The 18,921-nt window shown below is 40.1% G+C and overlaps 1 protein-coding gene across 1 annotated transcript in view; it reads left to right on the forward strand.

Annotated features, from left to right (window-relative positions):
- Positions 1-18,921, forward strand: part of sdk2b (sidekick cell adhesion molecule 2b) — a 1,022,446-nt gene that overhangs the window by 638,998 nt on the left and 364,527 nt on the right. Inside the window, exon 3 of the mRNA XM_034194673.1 lies at positions 18,279-18,438. Coding sequence (XP_034050564.1) covers positions 18,279-18,438 — 160 coding nt within the window. The remainder of the gene's footprint in view (positions 1-18,278; positions 18,439-18,921) is intronic.

An 18,921-nucleotide genomic window follows, 5' to 3' on the forward strand; every position in this document is an offset into this window, starting at 1 on the left:
TAATGTTGACTTAATGTTTGACATAAAAAGAAGTTCACCCCATCTCTGGATGTTCCATTGCTGTTAATTGAATCTATCACTCACAGAATATGTATTTATAATGCCAGCAGTATTATATGCAAATAAACTGAGTTCAATCTATATGTAAAGTATAAGACAGTCTACGGTTCACTCAAGTCCTTTGACATTGTCAAAAATTGTAAAAGTAATTTATGCAAAGGACAAAAATCAAGCTCAGCGCATTCTCGACAATGTCATATTGATAAACCTAATTAAAATGGCTCATTTTCAATCAGTATTATTTACTGATTGGTAAGAAATAAATGACAGGACTTTGATCTGTGTTTTTCAAAGGAAGCATGACAGAAAAAAACAAAACAAAACATTAAGCCAACATCACTCTGCAAACCGACTACAGGAGATGAGGTTCTATTTCCAAAGCGCAATCTTCAATACCTCGGGTTCTTCAATGACAGATGATGAATGTGTAAGAAATAGACTGTCATTAAAGATAAAACGAGTTAAAACGGGACGAAAGCTGTTATCAGTCAAGAACGGATGCTTAAACAGCATTCACTGAGGCATCTTTTTCTTCTTTTTATCCACTAACCAGCTGCTGTGTCGCAGTAACAGACACACTAAAAAGCATGTTCTGGGACATTAAAAGCCTTCTAACAAGGACATGACGCACAATTGTTTCCTCTCCGACTCTGCAGTGAGCAAGTGGTGAATCAGGAGAGACGGCAGATAATGGCTTCTGCTTTAAAACGCCTCTGCTATCAAATGCACCACATATTGACCGCTGCTAATCATCTTCGCCAAGTGGCAATTTGGACAGTTATCCCATCTTTTGCAACAAGTAGTCCGTCCAAAGAACTCATGCTATGTTTTCCACAAAATCAACATGTACCACACTCCTCTTTGGAAGAATTATGAGTGATAATGTTTCAAACCATTCAATTGATAGCTTTCGCTCCTCTTGTTTTTTTTTTTGTTTGTTTGTTTTGTTTTTGTTTTTTTTTCTGCAAATGATGTTGATATATGATTGAGTCAAAATAGACTGAATTACACAAGTGGCAACTGAGAGCATACTAATGATATGCAGTGAAAATGTACACTGAATTTTTTTGGTATACTATTAAGTCAAAGTAAGCATATTTGTACCTAATAACCTTAGGGTGTGAATCTTATTCATTTCATTATCTATTTATTTTACATTTTTGCTCCTTCTACTGCAACATGGCAGAACAAGAGTCATCAGGAGATGCCATATCCCCCTCGTCCCCACAAATCAGCAATACAAGGTGTTGTGGGATCACCCAAGTACAGCATTATGCTAAATATGAATGAAATTGGTCAAATGGTTCTTGAGATATCACCCTAACAAGCAAAATCAGATGAAGAGACGGGCAGACATGCTGATTGCTACGGTGCATCTGGAAAGTATTCACAACGGTTCGCATTTTCCACATTTTTTAATGTTACAGTCTTATTCCAAAATGGTTGATTTGTTTTTCTTCTGAAAAATGTACACACAATACCCCATAATGACAATGTGAAAAAGTTTTTTTTTTCAGATTTTTGCAAATTTATTTAAAAAAAACTAAGAAATCACATGTACATAAGTATTCAGACCCTTTGCTCAATCCTTTGTTGATGCACCTTTGGGAGCAATTACAGCCTCAAGACTTCTTGAATATGATGCCACAAGCTTGGCACATCTATCTTTGGGCAGTTTTACCCATTCCTCTTTGCATCTTAAGCTCCATCAGGTTGGATGGGGAGCATAGGTGCACAGCCATTTTCAGATCTCTCCAGAGATGTTCAGTCTGACTCTCTACATTGTCATCATCAGACCAGAAAATTTTGTTTCTCATGGTCTGAAAGTCCTTCAGGTGTATTTTGGCAAACTCCAGGTGCATTTTACTAAGGAGTGGCTTTCATCTAACCACTCTACCATACAGGCCTGGTTGGTGAATTGCTGCAGCAATGGTTGTCCTTCTGGAAGGTTCTACTCTCTACACAGAGGAATGCTGGATATCTGACAGAATGACCATCAGGTTCCTCCATTTACAGATAATGGAGGCCACCGTGCTCATTGGGACCTTCAAAGCAGCACAAATGTTTCTGTACCCTTCCCTAGTTTTGTGTATTGAGACAATCCTGTCTTGAAGGTCTACAGACAATTCCTTTGACTTCATGCTTGGTTTGTGCTCTGACATGCACTGTCAGCTGTGGGATCTTATATGTAGACAAGTGTGTGCTTTTCCAAATCATGTCCAATCAACTGAATTTACTCCAGGTGGACTCCAATTATGCTGTAGACCCGTCTCAAGGATGACCACTAGAAACATGATGCATCTGAGCTCAATTTTGAGATTCATGGCAAAGGCTGTGAATTCTTATGTACATGTGATTTTTAGTTTTTTTTTTTTTTTAATGTTTAATAAATTTGCAAAATTCTCCAAAAACCTTCTTCACATTGTCATTATGGGGTTTGTGTGTAGAATTCTGAGGGGGAAAATGTGTTTCATCCATTTTGGAAAAAAGCCGTAAAGTAACAAAATGTGGAAAAAAGGAAACAGCCAAATGCAAATGCAAGAGTCATTGGGAGATGACATTTCCCAAATGGCTCAACACAGGAGGACCAATTCCTGAGATCAGGACTCAGCTGTCTACCAGCATCTGAAGGAAATTGGATATGCCTTTGAAGTTAGCAATATTTAAAATATTTAAACTACCTATAGTTTTTGTTAACAGTGGTAACTCCCACCTGGACTCAAGTAACCTCCAGTAACCAACAACACTTAACAACATTCACTGAACACTATGTGGTTTCAGTGACCCCACAGAGGACAAATATTTGTGTCTCAATCCTCCCCCTAGAACTGATAAAGCATTTCTGGATGAATTGTGAAATCTTGTTAAAGTCTGTCTCACTGTGACAGATTGAGGAAATGTATGAGTAAGTGATATGAAATTTTAATATGCGTTTATGTCCTTTTTGTCCTTTTCTCTTCATTAAATGTGTTCCTTGTCATTTGATGTCTGGTGAGTCCATCGGAAAGTTTTGTGCATGCTCAAAACTTTGAGCGATTGTGAGATGGAGAACTTTTCCAGTGGATGCACATTTTTTCCTGTACTTTTTCGTTTGCTTGCCAGTGGATGTCCGGTAGGTGTTAGTTTTTTCCGCAAATTATCTGTTCATCTGTTTGCATCAGGAATCGGTGTGGACTTGCAATCAATGGTTGTCCAGTCATTCCATGACAGTCCCAAATCTACTGGAGACTGATGGATTAGCGTTTTTTTTTGTTTGTTTTTTTTGGCCACCAGACAAATTATTTCAATCCCTTATTAATCAGTTTAGTCAGTCTGCATTGTGACTATACCTTAAGAAACTAAACAAGTCCAGTTGGTCTGACTCCACCTACTTGGATTTTCCGGAGATACTAGTTCTTGGACTGGGGAAGAGTTGAGCGAAGTTCTGTGGTTACTTGATTAGTCTCAGATCCATTTATTTTCTTCTCGTGTCTCAGCTTTCTTGAACATTATCTCCTTTTGCATTCTTGCTTCATGATGTCATAACAGTCTAGCAGGAAAAGCCAGAAATATCCCTACCCCCCTCAATCTGTTGCCAAAGGTAGTTATTACCCTGGTATACTAGTTTTAGTGTATTTGTGATTTGGTACTGCATCCTAACAGATATCATATCTTGCATCAGTGCTTTTGTCAATACTGCATTCTGTCTGTCTTTGTGCTTTGCTGTTGGGATGACTGGTAGGAATTTCATGCAGTAATATATTTATAGGCTAAATAATGCCTCAGAGCCATTTAATGCTGACAAGTCTTGTTTTCTCTGCAGCATATATTCAACACAACCAATATTTTTGCTTGCTGCACTGCCCCGCCAAGGCTTCTTTTCTGCTGCTCATTTGTGAACTGCTGCAGTGCTGTTGGTACATCCCTCCAAATATCAAAGTGGCACATGTACTGAAGATACTGAATTCACTTTTGCATTGTTGGGCTGCTTGAAATGAAATGGCCAAGAAAAGTGTGAAATGCTTGGGATTTTTTATTTATCTTGGCTGATGTGTTATTATCACATGAGTAACACTGTCTTTGGATCGTTCTCATGCTGAATTGAAAACTTTGCTGGATAAAGAGCAGTCCGCACTTTTTGATGTATACCTGGACGGTTTTCAAAAACGTCATTCACCATACTGGATGCACGTTGTCGTTCCTGAGCGTATGCTCGTGCACACGTCAGTTTTTACTTTCCGCCCACCGAGGTCTATGGAGTAGTGAGTGAGAGGATGAGCAAGCTCCATCCCTCTACTGTAACCTGAACATGTATTATTGAGCAGTGAAGAACATTGTTCCATGCTGTTAAATTTTTAACATGCTGTGGGTGGAATGTAGACACTTCCATCTTTCAACCGTGGGGTAGTCAGATCACTGATGCATATTGTCTCCATATACAGCAGTCTTTGTTCACTTACTTCCTCTCTGTGTACTTTCCTCCCATATGGCACAAGTAATATGTCCGAATAAAAACCTGAAAGTCTGTCTGGAACTCCTCCTATAATCCTGTGTAATTCTAATACACATGTTCAGTACAGTGAGAACAAGAAATACAACATTAAAGATATTTAGTCAGTGTTGTTTAGGCTGCCGTGTGACTGAATTGTGTTTCCAGATTGTTACAATTTTTTTTTTAATTATTGTGAAATATATGTTGAGAAAAGAAATGTGACTTATAACCCACATAGTATGGTAGCCATAGAATTTAAAGCCATTTAATGTACTGGGGGGGTCAGTGGTGACTGACATGTCTGTGCAGCCACTCTTGATTAATCATTTGAGGAACTGCAGGTTTTGGCAATTCTGTGTTGGCTTCTTTTTAGCAGCAAACATGACCACATGGTTGCATCCTGTATAATCAGTTCTTTCTATGTGTGGATTACTTGGGTTGAAATTAACATGTGATGAAAATTTAATCACTCAATCAATCAATCAACTTTTTCTATACCTTTTTACAGCAGCTAGTGTCCAACTGCTTTACAGTAAAATCAAACATCAATAATTTACAAAAAAAAAACAACAACAAACATACAACAGAGTTAAGTCAGCACATGAGTACAAAACATGTCACAGTATCACTAGGTATTAAAAGCCAGTGTAAATTGATAAGTCTTGAGCTTTGATTTAACAAGTGCTATGTATAGTCCGTAAATCAGGGGGTAACTTGTTTCGCAATCTGGGGCCAGCTACCACAAAAGCGTAATCATCCCAGAGTTTGTATTCTGACCTCAGAACTTCTAAGTAACGCTGACCAGATGCTCGTAATGTCCTACTGTTAGTGCGGAGAGTTAAAATTTCACACAAGTTGGATGCTGCAAGGCCATTAATAGCTTTCAAAACAAACATTAAAATCTTTAAATCATTTCTAAAATGAACTGTAAGCCAGTGGAGTGAGTAAAGTACAGGCGTAATGTGCTCACATATGGAAGTGTTTATTGAAAGATCAGCAGCAGCATTTTGCACAAGTTGGAGGCCTGCAAGAGAAGACTGGTTAACACCAGCAGAAAATGTATTATAGTAACCAAGTCTGGAGCTGATGAAAGCATGAATGGCCATCTGAAGATCCTGTGCACTGAGGAAGGGCTTTATTTTACTTAGATGTAGCTGTAAAAAAATACTTGCTTTGACAACAGAGTTTACTATAAAAGGAGGGATTGAGAAGTTTTGAGCCTGACCCAGAAAAAACAGACAGACACACACACATTTAGATTAGATTAGATATACTTTATTGATCTCACAATGGAGAAATTACGTTTACACTCCAGTTACCTCAGACAGCAATTAGTCCACAATTATTACTTGTTTACCGTAATAATGGCACACATCAGAATTAAGAACAGCACATACACATTTGACATTGTTTTTGTGCACTAAGTTTGAAGAAGTCCGTCATCCGAATTGAGGGAAGTGAGTGCAGGCCACGCAGCAACCCTGAGTTGCGCCGCCCACAGCTTGGGGGAGACGTAGGCTGCAGCGAAAACTGCACTGCCCCTACCGAAGGGGGAAGGAATGACGTTGGTGGGCACCGGAAAGGGGAGGTGTTGATGGGGAGGGAGGGGGTGGTGGAAGGGAATGGAACATGCTTCAGTCCTGTGAAAAGCAGTTTATTGTCTTTGTGAGATGAGAAAAGAAACAGCCAATGTTCCCCAGGCCGAAAACAAATTCCTCTGGAGGAGACAGTAGGGCAATTTGACCTCCAGGCTTGATAAGCCTGTAATGTTATTGTTACAGCAGTGAAATCACTTTTTAACAGTTCCAAAATAAAAATAAAATAAAATATAAAAAATAAATAAAATAAAGATTTATTATAAATTTAAAATAAATAAAATAAAGAAAGACCATTCAGCGGCTCCCTTGCTTTCACTCGGGGTCACCACAGCAGATCCAAGGTGGACCTGCATGTTGATTTAGCATAGTTTTTGCATGGGGTGCCCTTCCTGACGCAAATCCAAATTACATGTTGAAACATAAATAAGGAGAAAAATAAATCAAATAAGTCCTTTTGACTTCTCTCGTTTGTTCGGGGTCACCACAACGGATACAGTCAGGTCCGCATAGGACAAAGGTGTCAAACTGGTTCCAGAAAGGGCCGAGAGGGTGCAGGCTTTCTGTGCAACCACCCACTCCAACAGGTGATTTCACTGATTAACTGATTTCACCTGCTCAAAGTGATGTTAATCAGTGAAATCACCTGCTGGAGTGTGGAGCGTTCATCTTGTATTTATGTTTTCTAGAGTGCCAGATACTCACAGACATGGAAAGTGTAAATTGGCCAATAAACAAGTCTGAGCAGAAAACAACAGCTGCTGTGGAGATCATGCATTGGCACTGAAGAAACTTCACAAAATGGTATAAAGTCACTTTACTGTTGCTTCAGGAGTTTGACTTCATGGATGTTGTAGATATGTCTGAGAAATCGAGTGGGCCACCTGATTGGCTGTGAATAATCCATATGCTGTGAATGTGTGTCATAGACAGAGCCTCATGAAAAACAGCGATGGCCTTAACTTGAGAGTCTCGTAGGGACGTGTAAAATAGCACAGAGACGCACGTTTCCTAAAGAGCTGAAAACTCATCACAAATTGTAGAATGCATGCATGGATCCCCTCTGCCTCACAACTGCGAGCGTTTTGTAGCTTCTCCGTAGTGCATTCTGCACACACAGGCACCTCACACACACACACACACATACACAAACACACAGCGAGGGGGCCAGAGCAGTGTGCTAAATAAAGACAGACAGTGGAACAGATTTTCACACCCAGCAGGGCCATTAGCAGCTCAGTTAGACCACCAGCAACCTTCCGTCCTCATCAGCATCACAAACACGCACGTCCAAGCAGCTGCCATTTAACAATCACACAAACATAAACACTTTACGTATTTTGTCTGCATGAATTATGCAGATATAAAGAGGAGTGGACATTTTTTTTTCTATCCAGTACTTTAATTAGTACCAGTAGATTTGGGCTGCTTGCTCCATATATAATAATATCATACGTCGCAATTCACTGTCGAGTCAACACAACTTTCATTAGATCGGATTCAAGAACGTGATTAGCAAACTCTGGGCTGGCCTTTTAATTTGAGATAGATACATTTCTGACTGACTGTCCTCTGGCTATCTGTGTTTGTGTGTGTGTTGGACGTGTGTGTGTTTTTTTATGGATGTGTGGGGGCCCCGGGCTGGAGCTGAAATATGTATGATGTGTCCGGGAGCGACGGGCTCATGGGAATTGTGCAAGGAGGGAGGTTGCAAATCATAGCTGCCATCACAATGAGACAGCCTTCTGGGAACTGGAGAAGTAGTGCACATGTGCATCCACCATGTGAAGGTTCAGTGAAAACTCAGCGGTAAGATTTGCATCAGCCTTAAAGCTGTTGAGGCTGTTTTTTCTAAAGACAGGTTAGGTCAGATCTTGGAGCAAGTGCTGTGGAATTGCCCTGGATCCACCCACGCCAACAGCTGGTCCATCCCTATTGCCCAAAAAGGGGCCATGAATCTGCCTCAGCCATGTGAAAGGTGGGCATCTCCTTGCTTTTTTTCAGTTGCTGCAGTCCTCAACAATGAAGCACCTCCAAGCTGCATTATGTACAGGAAGGCAGACCAAACGGCTGTGCTGTTATAGCTTACATTCCATCAAAATATAAGTTGTCACTCCATACAAATCCTCCTGTATAATCACTCATTTGATACAAAGTCATTTTTGTGGTAAAACTGAATTCAATTCAATTTATTATTTTTATATAGTGCCAAATCACAAAGAAGCTGCCTCAAGGTGCTTCACACAAGTAAGGTCTAACCTTAACAACCCCTAGAGCAAGCACACAGGCAACAGTGGTAAGGAAAAACTCCCTCTGATGATATTGAGGAAGAAATCTCAAGCAGACCAGAGTCAAAGGGGTGACCTACTGCTTCGGCCTTTCTAACAGTTACAAGGTTTTTACAAAGTTTTACAGAGCTGTAGAAATGGAAAACAAGAATTTAAAACATCTTCTGCATCAGCTTCAGGCATGGCAGCTAATCATCAATCCAGCATCCCATTGTCTACAGGTGCCACTCCTGGACATTTCCCTCCACACCTCAAACAGAGAGAAAAAGAGCAGAATCAGTCAGCTGGACAAACCACACCTAAGGTATAATTCATCAACATTAAATTGAGAGGAAATCAGAGAAAATACTAAGATGATCACCAGACGCTGGCCCTAAGCTTCACTAACATCCAGAATTTAGATGAAGTTGAGGCTGAGACCTGATTCATTACGAATAAAATGGATTTAAAAGAATAGGAAGGAGAGTTCCATACTATGCCAGTATGCAAGCCACACAAGAGGGAGAATAAATTCCCAGAGTCTTCAGACAGGCCTGGTACCACAAACAATCTTTGGTTTAGGTCAATCAGAGCAATATAGTAAGATTGGGCCATGAGGGTGCTTTTTCTTCTGGAAGGATATTGGTATTGCCATACACGTCTGTTCCACAACATCAAATTTTTTTAAGACCTTCCCACCCTACAGACAGAGAATGTCACTGCCAAAATAAATGAATTCTTCAAGAAGTATGACCAGAAAGTCATTGAAAGCCCTGGTGTTCTTTTTCTTGATTGAGGACAACTGAACTCCAGACAGTGTGACTTCTCACTTAGCTTTCACAAGTGCTGTGATCAGGGCATCCATTTGTTGTTGTTCATTCGACTGCTCCCGGTTTTGTTCGGGGTCGCCACAGCGGATACAGCTAGATCCGCATTGGTAATTGGCACAAGTTTTACATCGGATGCCCTTCCTAACGCAACTCCAGTTTTACCTGGAGAAACACACACAGCTGCTGGTGTTCCAAAGAGGTCTCCCATCCAAGCACTAACCAGAGCCTGCTCTGCTTAGCTTCTGAGATCTGATGGGGTCAGGCTGGCACAGAGCAGACCGGCTGCTGATCAGGGCATCCATTGATTCTGAAAATCACAGCACCTTAAGCAAAGTCTAGGTAAATTAACCTTTTCTCACAGAAAAAGGCACCAAAGTTATTGGGATCTACCCAAGACCCAGTCCACGTACTCTTTGAACAGAGTAGGAGCAAGACTACATTATTGATGGAAAAGGTTAGAGACATCAGATGGGTACCAGCCTTGGCTGAGGAAATGACCTTTATTGGAATGATGTCAGACTCTCATCCACTTCACTCTACAAAAAACAAAAAACAAACAAAAAAAAAAAAAACAAGGATAAACCCCAGCACCAATGAGGCTGAAGTTCTAGCTATGACTTACAACATACAATGCACAAATTGTGTGCTAACCCCGTGTGCAAAATTGCTGCTCTGGTTGTTGGAACAGGATCAAGCAACTTGTACCCCCAATGTCATGCAAAGCCAAGGACTCTTTTTTCACCTCAGTTGCCCTATCTGTGGGACCCATACTGTTTGTAACTAGATCTGTCAGTGCCTGTGGTTGCAATGAAATAATTCATGGCCAAGGTCGTGCTATGTTTGGGGTGCTCATCAATCACAGTCACACTGTGAGTAACATGTCTCTCACTATTGTATCTTTTATGGCAGTTGGAGCACACTCTGAGACAACAGATAAGACTTCCAAAGAGTGCCAAAGTCTGAGTCTAATATGCTTGTTGGCATTGGTGACATTTGACACCATTAGAATGGGCTGGTGTAGAATTGCAACTGCCAATCCCTCAGTACACTGACCACTGGATTGACTACACCCAAAGTAGGTGTATTCACCTAATGAGACCTGGGTGATTTAAAGTCTTCTAGGATTTCGGAAAGCAGTGCCACCTCAGTACTAAACTTTACAATATGGTCATACTTTCTGATAGAATGGCTATTCCAGGTACACACCCGCATAAGCCCCCTAAAATTTCAACCCGAGAGCCTTTTAGCACCGCACCAAGTACCAGCATCAAGAGACAAGACCTGGAAGCTCCCCCAGGTGTCTTCCTTTCCAGTGCAGAGCAGGTTGTGCAGTGGAAAGAGATGTTGGGCTGCAAATATGTTACACCTAGATTTGAATCCCAGTCATGCTATCTATGTGTGCCCTTGGGCATTGGTGGATTGTCTCAGTCCACCCAGCTGTAAATAAGTACTGACAAAATTTGGGGGAAGAAACGTCTATCAGACCGGTATCCCATCCAGTGGGACTTCCATTTAATGCTACAGAATCCAGAAGTAAGCATTGGCACCAATGGTCCTCAGAGCCTATAAATTACTTACTACTACTACTTCTTCAGTGATGAGGACTCAAATGGTTGCCGTTCTCAAGGGGATTGGGAACACCATTTGGGTCCGCCATCCTTAGACATAAGGCAACAGAATTGCTTTTTCAACTAAAAGCAGAATCAAGATAACATCTTTTCTGGTGTCAAAGTGTGTGAAGGTTTGCCACCAGCCCACCTCTAAAAGGAGATATCTACAGACTGGAGGACCACCTCCAGTTGTGGATTCAGTTTAACATCATGTCCAGGAGGTAATGACACCATAGGCATGAAACATGATAGGTGTTAAATTAATGAGGCTGGCTTCCTGATGATGAACAAGATTCAACTGCTGGCTTATATCTACATTAATATGATGCTAGTATTCTGCCGACATTACGTTCAGGTTACTGTTTTTAATCCTCATGAAAAAATAATTAGACTGAACGGAAACAGAATCGGCCAGTGAATGAAAACAGAAAATATAACCCAAATTGTTAACATGATTGGATGTCAGCAGTAATTTTAATGGAATTTTGGTACCCTAATTATTTCCTTATAATTTATTCTGAACTTGTTGTGTGTCCTCACTTCGCCACATGATTCTTTCCAATTTCCATCATGTGACATTATGAACCTAAATACTGATGTCAGTACGGAGAATTGGACAGCTTGTTTAGACCCTTTTAAGCAGAGTATTTCGAGGGGAATGGGAAAAATGTTGCCTGCTATCGCTCTTGCTATTTTAGAAATGAATTCTCCAAGTTCTTCTCAATTATGAATTCTTACCTAGGGGCAGGCATTTGTACCTGGCACTGTTCTCATTAATGACAGAGCTGATTTAATTGACTGTGTGCTGCAGAATGGGTTCCAAGCATCCGTCTGATAGACACGCGCACACAAACACATATACACAAGCACGCTTCAGGTGGGAGTCTGCCTGGGCTGTGGCCCCGGGGAGTGTTCATCCGTGAACTGTGCTGTATGCAGATGAGGGCCTCCATCACATAATAATTGCTTTGTATTGCAAGAAACCATACAGCCACACAGTGGTAGCACAAGTAGAGTAATGCATATGTATGTTTGTGTAATGAAAAGATTTATTTAAAATGTTATAACCTTCTTTCAATTTTAATCCACTGTGTTTGTTTTTTGTGGTATACTGAATGTGGCGCTGGAAAAGTATGAACTCTTTTAAAGGTATACACTGCATAAACTGTCCCTCTCAAAATAAGCCAGATAATCCAAAATCTAGCCAAATTGTGTTGTTTTAAGAAAAAAAGAAAAAAAAAAATCTGCCATTGGGGTAAGAAAAATCTACTTGTTTAGAATTCTCAAAACTATCAAAATGTCTAGGCACTGATTAATCAAAATGTGTCCTAAAACTAGACAGAATTCTTAATTTAAGATTGGCCTCTGTCTTAAAATAAAGAAAACAATATTGTTCCTTTGCTTGGATGCCTTTCCTTGTTGCTGGGTAAATACAGCTTGATATTAGTTGTAAAAACATATTAAGAACAGGTGTGATACATTTTCCCAAAATAAGACATTTTTTCCTTATGTTAAAAAAAAAAAAAATGCTTGACAAGATTTTTTTTTTTCTATTTAGACAAAAATTCAGTCAAATTTTCTTTAAACAAGTCTTTTTTTTTATTTCTTAGATATCAGTTTTTGCATAGTAATGTGTTGGATTTAAGGATGCTCAGAGTTTTCTGTCTCTTTCTGGCTTTTTTATCTCTTTTAAAACCTTTCGAGTTGCTTTCCTCATCCATTCATGGGAATCTCTGAGTGACTTTTGGGGATTTACCCGTGTAAAAAGTCAACTGTAAGCAGAAGGTTTGACTTGTGGGGGATTGATCGACTCACTGAGCCAGGTTGAAATGGCTACTGCACCACTGTTGGTTGCACTCCATGCGCTTTTATTAGCATTATTTTCAACTTAAAACAGCTTTTTAGAAAATTAAGATTTCTTTTTCAGAAAAGATATTCCTAAAATTGTCTTGGAATGCCATATAATCTGAGTCTTATAATCAGGGCCATCTTATATTCAGGTCAGGACGGTATTACTAATAGTTACTGACAGACGAATTTGAAGGTATTATAAGTAATTAAGCAAGCAGATATCCCAGTCGGATTTCTGTCTCATTGCTGCTGATTCCACACTTTGATATCGCTGATGAGCTCTCGTGTACTTCCTAATGAGAGTGACTCATGGAGATACTCATCAGTGATCGATGTTTCGTTTGGCCTTGCACCTTCCAGTAACTGTGATACAGTATGGGATCTTTTTTTTGTTTACATATTCCTCTTTCCCTTCTCCCTCTGTCCTTCTACCTCTCTCTCTTTGCCTGTCATACACTACTCCATTTTTATCTCCCTATCGTAGATAAAATTGCAGTGCGCGTCGCCAGGGAACAATTAGTCTCAGCCCTCTCAAAGCACCACTGCACAACTGAGTATCCATCTTTTGCAGCCAATCTCTGCATGTGTCAGGCGTAACATTTGCCCGTTCTTATTTTGGAGATGCCCAGTCACTGCAACTGTAAGTGCACCCCAGAATCTAGTTTATGTTTTTATCTCTCCTTTAGCCCCATGCTGCGCTTGCTTGTGTGTTGTCTTCAGCCCAGGTTTTTCACTTACGTTTATTATTTTTTTGCAGTTTGTTGCATATTCTTTGCACCGACTAAGATCTCGCATCACCATGAGTTTTTTATTTATTTATTTATTTTTGATGGTCTTTGTATTTTTGTTATGCTTGTTCTGCTTTTTGCTGTGTGTAGGCTTTCTTTCTGTCTGACTAGCTTAAATGATCAAATTTGAACAGCACACAGCACAATGGGGATAGTAAGGGGCACGGTTTTTGACTTAAAAACCCAATGTGGCAATGAGAGTTAAATCTGGCACACCAGCTTTGTGCTATTTTATTGCTTCTCCTCTAATTCCATTTTTTTCTAAATATGTATTCATGCTGGCTGGCCTCCAGGCTGAGACCATGTTCAAGTTGTCAGGAGTCAAAAGTCAGAACAAACTTCTGATTGTCAATCTGCATTCAGAAGGTGATGAAAATTGTGAATATTCATAAGTGAATTATTGAGATGTCTTACGCTTTTGAACTGCAAAGATTTGCTGAACATATGCCTTCAAGGTTTACCATGTCCCTTGATTATCCTTTATGAAGTTTCATTCTGCACTGTATGTGTGAGTATGACCTTGAGTTTATGTATTGAAAAGGTTAATGCTATGTGCTTTGTGTGATTCTGTCTCTATAGAATCCTTGAGTAGTCAAATGATTTGTTGTTTGGGAAGATTTCTGTACAGCATGCTTTGTAACTTAACATAAATTATGTCTCTATGCCATGTTGTATACTTCATGTAGCATAATCAGAAATATACTTTCATGTTTTTAAGCAGTGGTCCAATGGGCCACCAATGATGTACATTTGGTGGTACAAATACTGCTAAGCCTACATAAAAGGCAACTCCATGCATGTTGTTTCCTCCCTATACTGTCATACTTAATAAATGAAAAATAATTAATTGAAGGAAAATATGTTATTTGCTTTTTTAGGCAGAGCGCATGCATGTATGTGTCCATAAGCTTTTGACAAGAGTGGAAGTTAGCTTTGACTTAAGTTCGCATGCATACTGACATCTGTGAAATGTTTTGTAAATCAATCCAGAGGTGTTATTAGTATCCCAAAACAGCGTTTTTAGTTTTAAAACTGTTTATTTCTCACTAGCTTTTACATAATATATGAGAAAGGTGTTATATTTAGCCAAGAACAGAGCAAAGTTAGCAGCTAGCAACATCAGGAAGTGATGTCACCATGTTAACGTTTGCGAGATCATACCAAAAAAATAGGAAGAGAATGTGACTTTTTAACCTCTTAAAATACCTCTTACAATATGTCAAGGTTAGCCATCTTTGAACTTGTTCATGGTCTGTGTTCCAAAAATGTTCCCTGTGAATTTGAAGACCCTGGCAGTAATAACACTGGACTTGTGCTGAGCTCAGACAAACAGATGCACACAAAGCCTTCGCAATACCCGATGGCCATATTTGATGGCCGCAGGCAAAAACTCCAAGGGTTTGCCTACCTATCACCGAGCTGAAGCAAATAATACATGACCACTTTTTGGAGGTAGGGATGGACCAGTGGTCTACCTGCATGGCTGTTAAACATGACCCAGGGCAGTTCCATAGTTTGGTGGTTGTGGTAACACTCACCCTGTGACTGGAGCTGGAATGTTGAACAGTTGTGCTGTTAAAAAAGAGCAGTTTCATCACATTCCTAGTGCACAGGTGGCATCTGCTTTAACAGAAACCCCACAGACGTTGCTGCTTCTCTCACTTTTTAATTAGTGACAAACTGAAACATATGTACAGTGGAACACTTATTGTGTTACCATTATTATATTGGTTTGTGATGTTCATTAAATATAATTGGATAAGAGAAATGCCTAGATCTGCACTGATACCAACAGCCTTATTCCTGTGGAGACATCTCCAGAGAGTTGCTTTGGAAGAGTTCACTGAGCTCATACAGTTCGATGGGGTCCCAGCACTTCCTGTGTTACAGTGTGGTTGTAAGATTTGTATGGTAACCATTGTTCAAAGGTGATGAGATGATTTCTTAAAGATGTTCCACATGGGCAGTTAATAACTAAGTTGAGGAGTATCATTTCCATTGTGAGAGAACATTACCTACGACCGTTTTGCCATATGACACATTACCAAGCTCCCCTAATAAACAGAAAAAAATGTCTCACTGTAACATTTCCCGTTACCCCATAAAATGTGCAGTTTCTGATGAAAGATCACTCAAATCAGTCACAAATACACCTATTCTTAATGAAATCACCATGTTGGAGATGACTAGAACAATTATGGTAACAACAAGCTCACTCGCGGACACAACATCGGCAGTTTCCAGGACAATTCGGCCGTTCTGGACAAAACTGCCAAGTTTCCAGAGAACAAAGAGGGAAAAAACAGGGTGACATGGAGATCTAAACACAGGTGGTGACTTATTATTATCTTCAATTCAACACGCAACAATTGATAGAACAGTGAAAAAAATGTGCGCATTAAAGGACAACATTTCCAAAAGATGAAGGAAGCCCAAAATGGAGAGTCGTTGCGTATCGGTTTTTATGTAAAGCAGAACTCGAGAGTGGGACATGTAGTGCCAAAACTGCATTTCTTCAGTACAGTGGAGAAACACTTGAGAAAGTTTGCTTAGCTTTGCATATAATATGAACACACACATACACACGCGCACACAAACCAATGTATTTTCATTTCATACTCAAGTATGGTGAGTTTGTAGTACTTGAATCCAAAATTGTATCATGTAGTGTGTCCGCCATGCATTTTTGTACCGACACACGATAAACATGCTTTGCTTTGATCGCACGCAAAAATATTTGTTGAAGTTCTAATTATTCAATGCACATGTAAAACACTCGTAATGACTGAGAAATACACAAGCAAAATACCAACCTTATGATCACTTCTTATGTTCTTTGTCCGCCATGTTTTTTTTTCTGCTTTGGTCTCCGGAAACAAGGCTGTTTTTTCCAGAATGGCCGAATTGTCATGTCACTGTTGATGTGTCTATGAGTGATCTTGTTGTTGCCGTAAATGTTTTAGTCGTCTCCAGTATGGAGAATTCAGTAACGGAAAAGGATGCCTCAGTTACCGATAGGGATGTTTTTTATTTTAAGAATAGGATGTATTTGTGACCGATTCGCGTTATCTATCATTAGAAACTGCACATTTTATGAGGTGAACGGGAAATGTTCCATCCGGATTCAGCTTTTTCTTTTCGTTTGTTAGGCGGGCCTGTTGAGGACCCCAAAAATTGGGAAAAGGCAAGAGGATGTCCATGTTACACCTAGCTGCAATCGATAGATGAGTACTTTTAAGAGGTGGGGTTGGAGCAGCTGTCTACCTGGGTGGTTGCCATCTAGGATCCAAGGTGGTTCTCTGGTGTGGTAGATTCTGCAATATGCTACACTAGCACATAATCTCAGGCCTGATTTGACATTTTCCACAAACCTTTTTGGGACTCCACCTTCAACATCCTGACACTAGAAGCCTAGCTACAAGTAGCTAAGTTATTTCTTTATTCTTCTGCATGCCACTCTGAAGTAACATGGACAGAGTGTCTCTGGTGTAAAATCATGCAAATTCACCGCAATATATTATCTCCTTTAGTGTTGCAACAATATTCTCTTGCTCCCGCAGTGAGTGTAAGAACCTTGCCAGTGTGCCTCCATCCACGATTTTTCATTGTAACAAACAAATTGTCTTTCTAGCAAAGCTGAATGTGAATGAAATAGAAAAGAACGTACATCATCTTTGTTCCCTCACTTCATTTTCCATGCACATCCTATTTTCATTCCCCGTTCCGTCACTCTTATCTGTCTACCTCCAGTGGGTTTGCAGAGATGAAAGAGTAGAACAAAATATCAGCACTATAGATCATTTTGACAGTTTAATTTCAATGCATGATTATCAGTCAATTTGATAATTATATTATCCAATCATCCAATTAATGTGTTCTATATTTACAATGATCATCAAATGAGCTCCCTGTTTTTGCACCATCTATCCAGGTTGAGATATTAGACCATTGAGGGATCTCAACAGTTTGAGTGTGCGAGGCTTCTTGATTGAGATATTTAAAAATAAATAAAGAAATAAAAATGGTTGCATCTGCATTCGTCTCAGTCTGGACGGTGTCAAGTTGGTCTTCCTCAATTCGTTCCTTCACACTCGGCAGCGTGTTCACAAAACACAGAAAGAGCAAAAGACAGAGCGAAACGGAGTGGAGGCGGGAGAATGATGAAAGGATTTCATGCCTCTTCGTTGGCATTACTCTCCTCCTGTCTGCACTGTCTCGCTCTGGGAAAGAGTAGCACTGTGCCACTGTGCCGGGCCCACACATACACACACACATACATACACACATACATACACAGAGCAGGAGATTTGCCACGAAATGTTCACATTCACAAGGTGCTTCATCTCCCCTGATTAGGTGGCTTCATATGGGACATGATCAGATTGGTGTTTCCATCTGGAGCGCACGGACTTGGTGTTTGCACGGCGATCATAAGTAGATATGGACAGGCGTGCTTTGTCTTTGGCAAGAACCCTGTATCTGACCGTCCACGAGCTGTTGTGTTCAGACAGAAGCAACCATTGACTGTTCTTTTCGATCAAGCCTTTTCCTTCAGCTCAGTTTCACTTGTGGATGGATGAAAGTTAAGCCGCTTCAATATAAAATCTTTTTATTTCTCTTATCATTCTGTGTTGTGTTTTATGTTCACCTTTGTGCCTCTAGGTTCACACTTGTGTGGGTGTTCTTTATTCAGATCTTTTCGAGATGTGTTCCTTATGTTGCTTTAGCAGGAGTCTTATTCAAAAACAAAAAACATCAAATCCAAACTGTTTTCTGTTTTTTTTTTTTTTTCTTTTTTTTTAACAGATGATGTGCCGCCATACTTTAAAACGGAGCCAGTGCGAAGCCAGCTCCATCTGGAACGAAACAGGCTGGTGCTGACCTGTATGGCTGAGGGTAGCTGGCCCCTGGAATTCAAGTGGATCCACAACAGCACGGAGCTGACCCGATTCTCACTAGAGTACAGGTGAGGCATGCAGACAGCCAGATGGGACAGGTGAAGTAAAGGATGTGTGGTACTGAAACTTTCATTGACAAAGGTTGGTAAAAAAAATCCATCTGAGGGTGGAAATTTCCTAAAATAGTGAGACAGAGATTGATCAGTTGATAGGACTTGAACTACCAAAATATAGATTTAAGTTTGATTTCCAATCATACTATTTGTCTTTGTCCTTGGAAAAGACACTTCATCCACATTGGCTCAGTCCACTTATCTGTAAATGGGCACCTACCTTGCCTGGGGAAGTAACCAGTAATAGTACTAGTGTCCCATCAGCTTCATGTTCCAATCCAGGGATAAGCACCAGCAACAACAGGCCTCAGAGCCTCTATAGCACTTAGTTGTATGTCCAGGAGGTTCTATTTTCATTATGGTGTGTGTTAACAGCATATCTCAATAGAAAATTGAGAAAATAACAAAAAGAAAATAACAGACTAACAGGTGGAGACA

Source organism: Thalassophryne amazonica, chromosome 18 (assembly GCF_902500255.1).
Source record: "Thalassophryne amazonica chromosome 18, fThaAma1.1, whole genome shotgun sequence".
NCBI classification, from domain to species: domain Eukaryota; kingdom Metazoa; phylum Chordata; class Actinopteri; order Batrachoidiformes; family Batrachoididae; genus Thalassophryne; species Thalassophryne amazonica.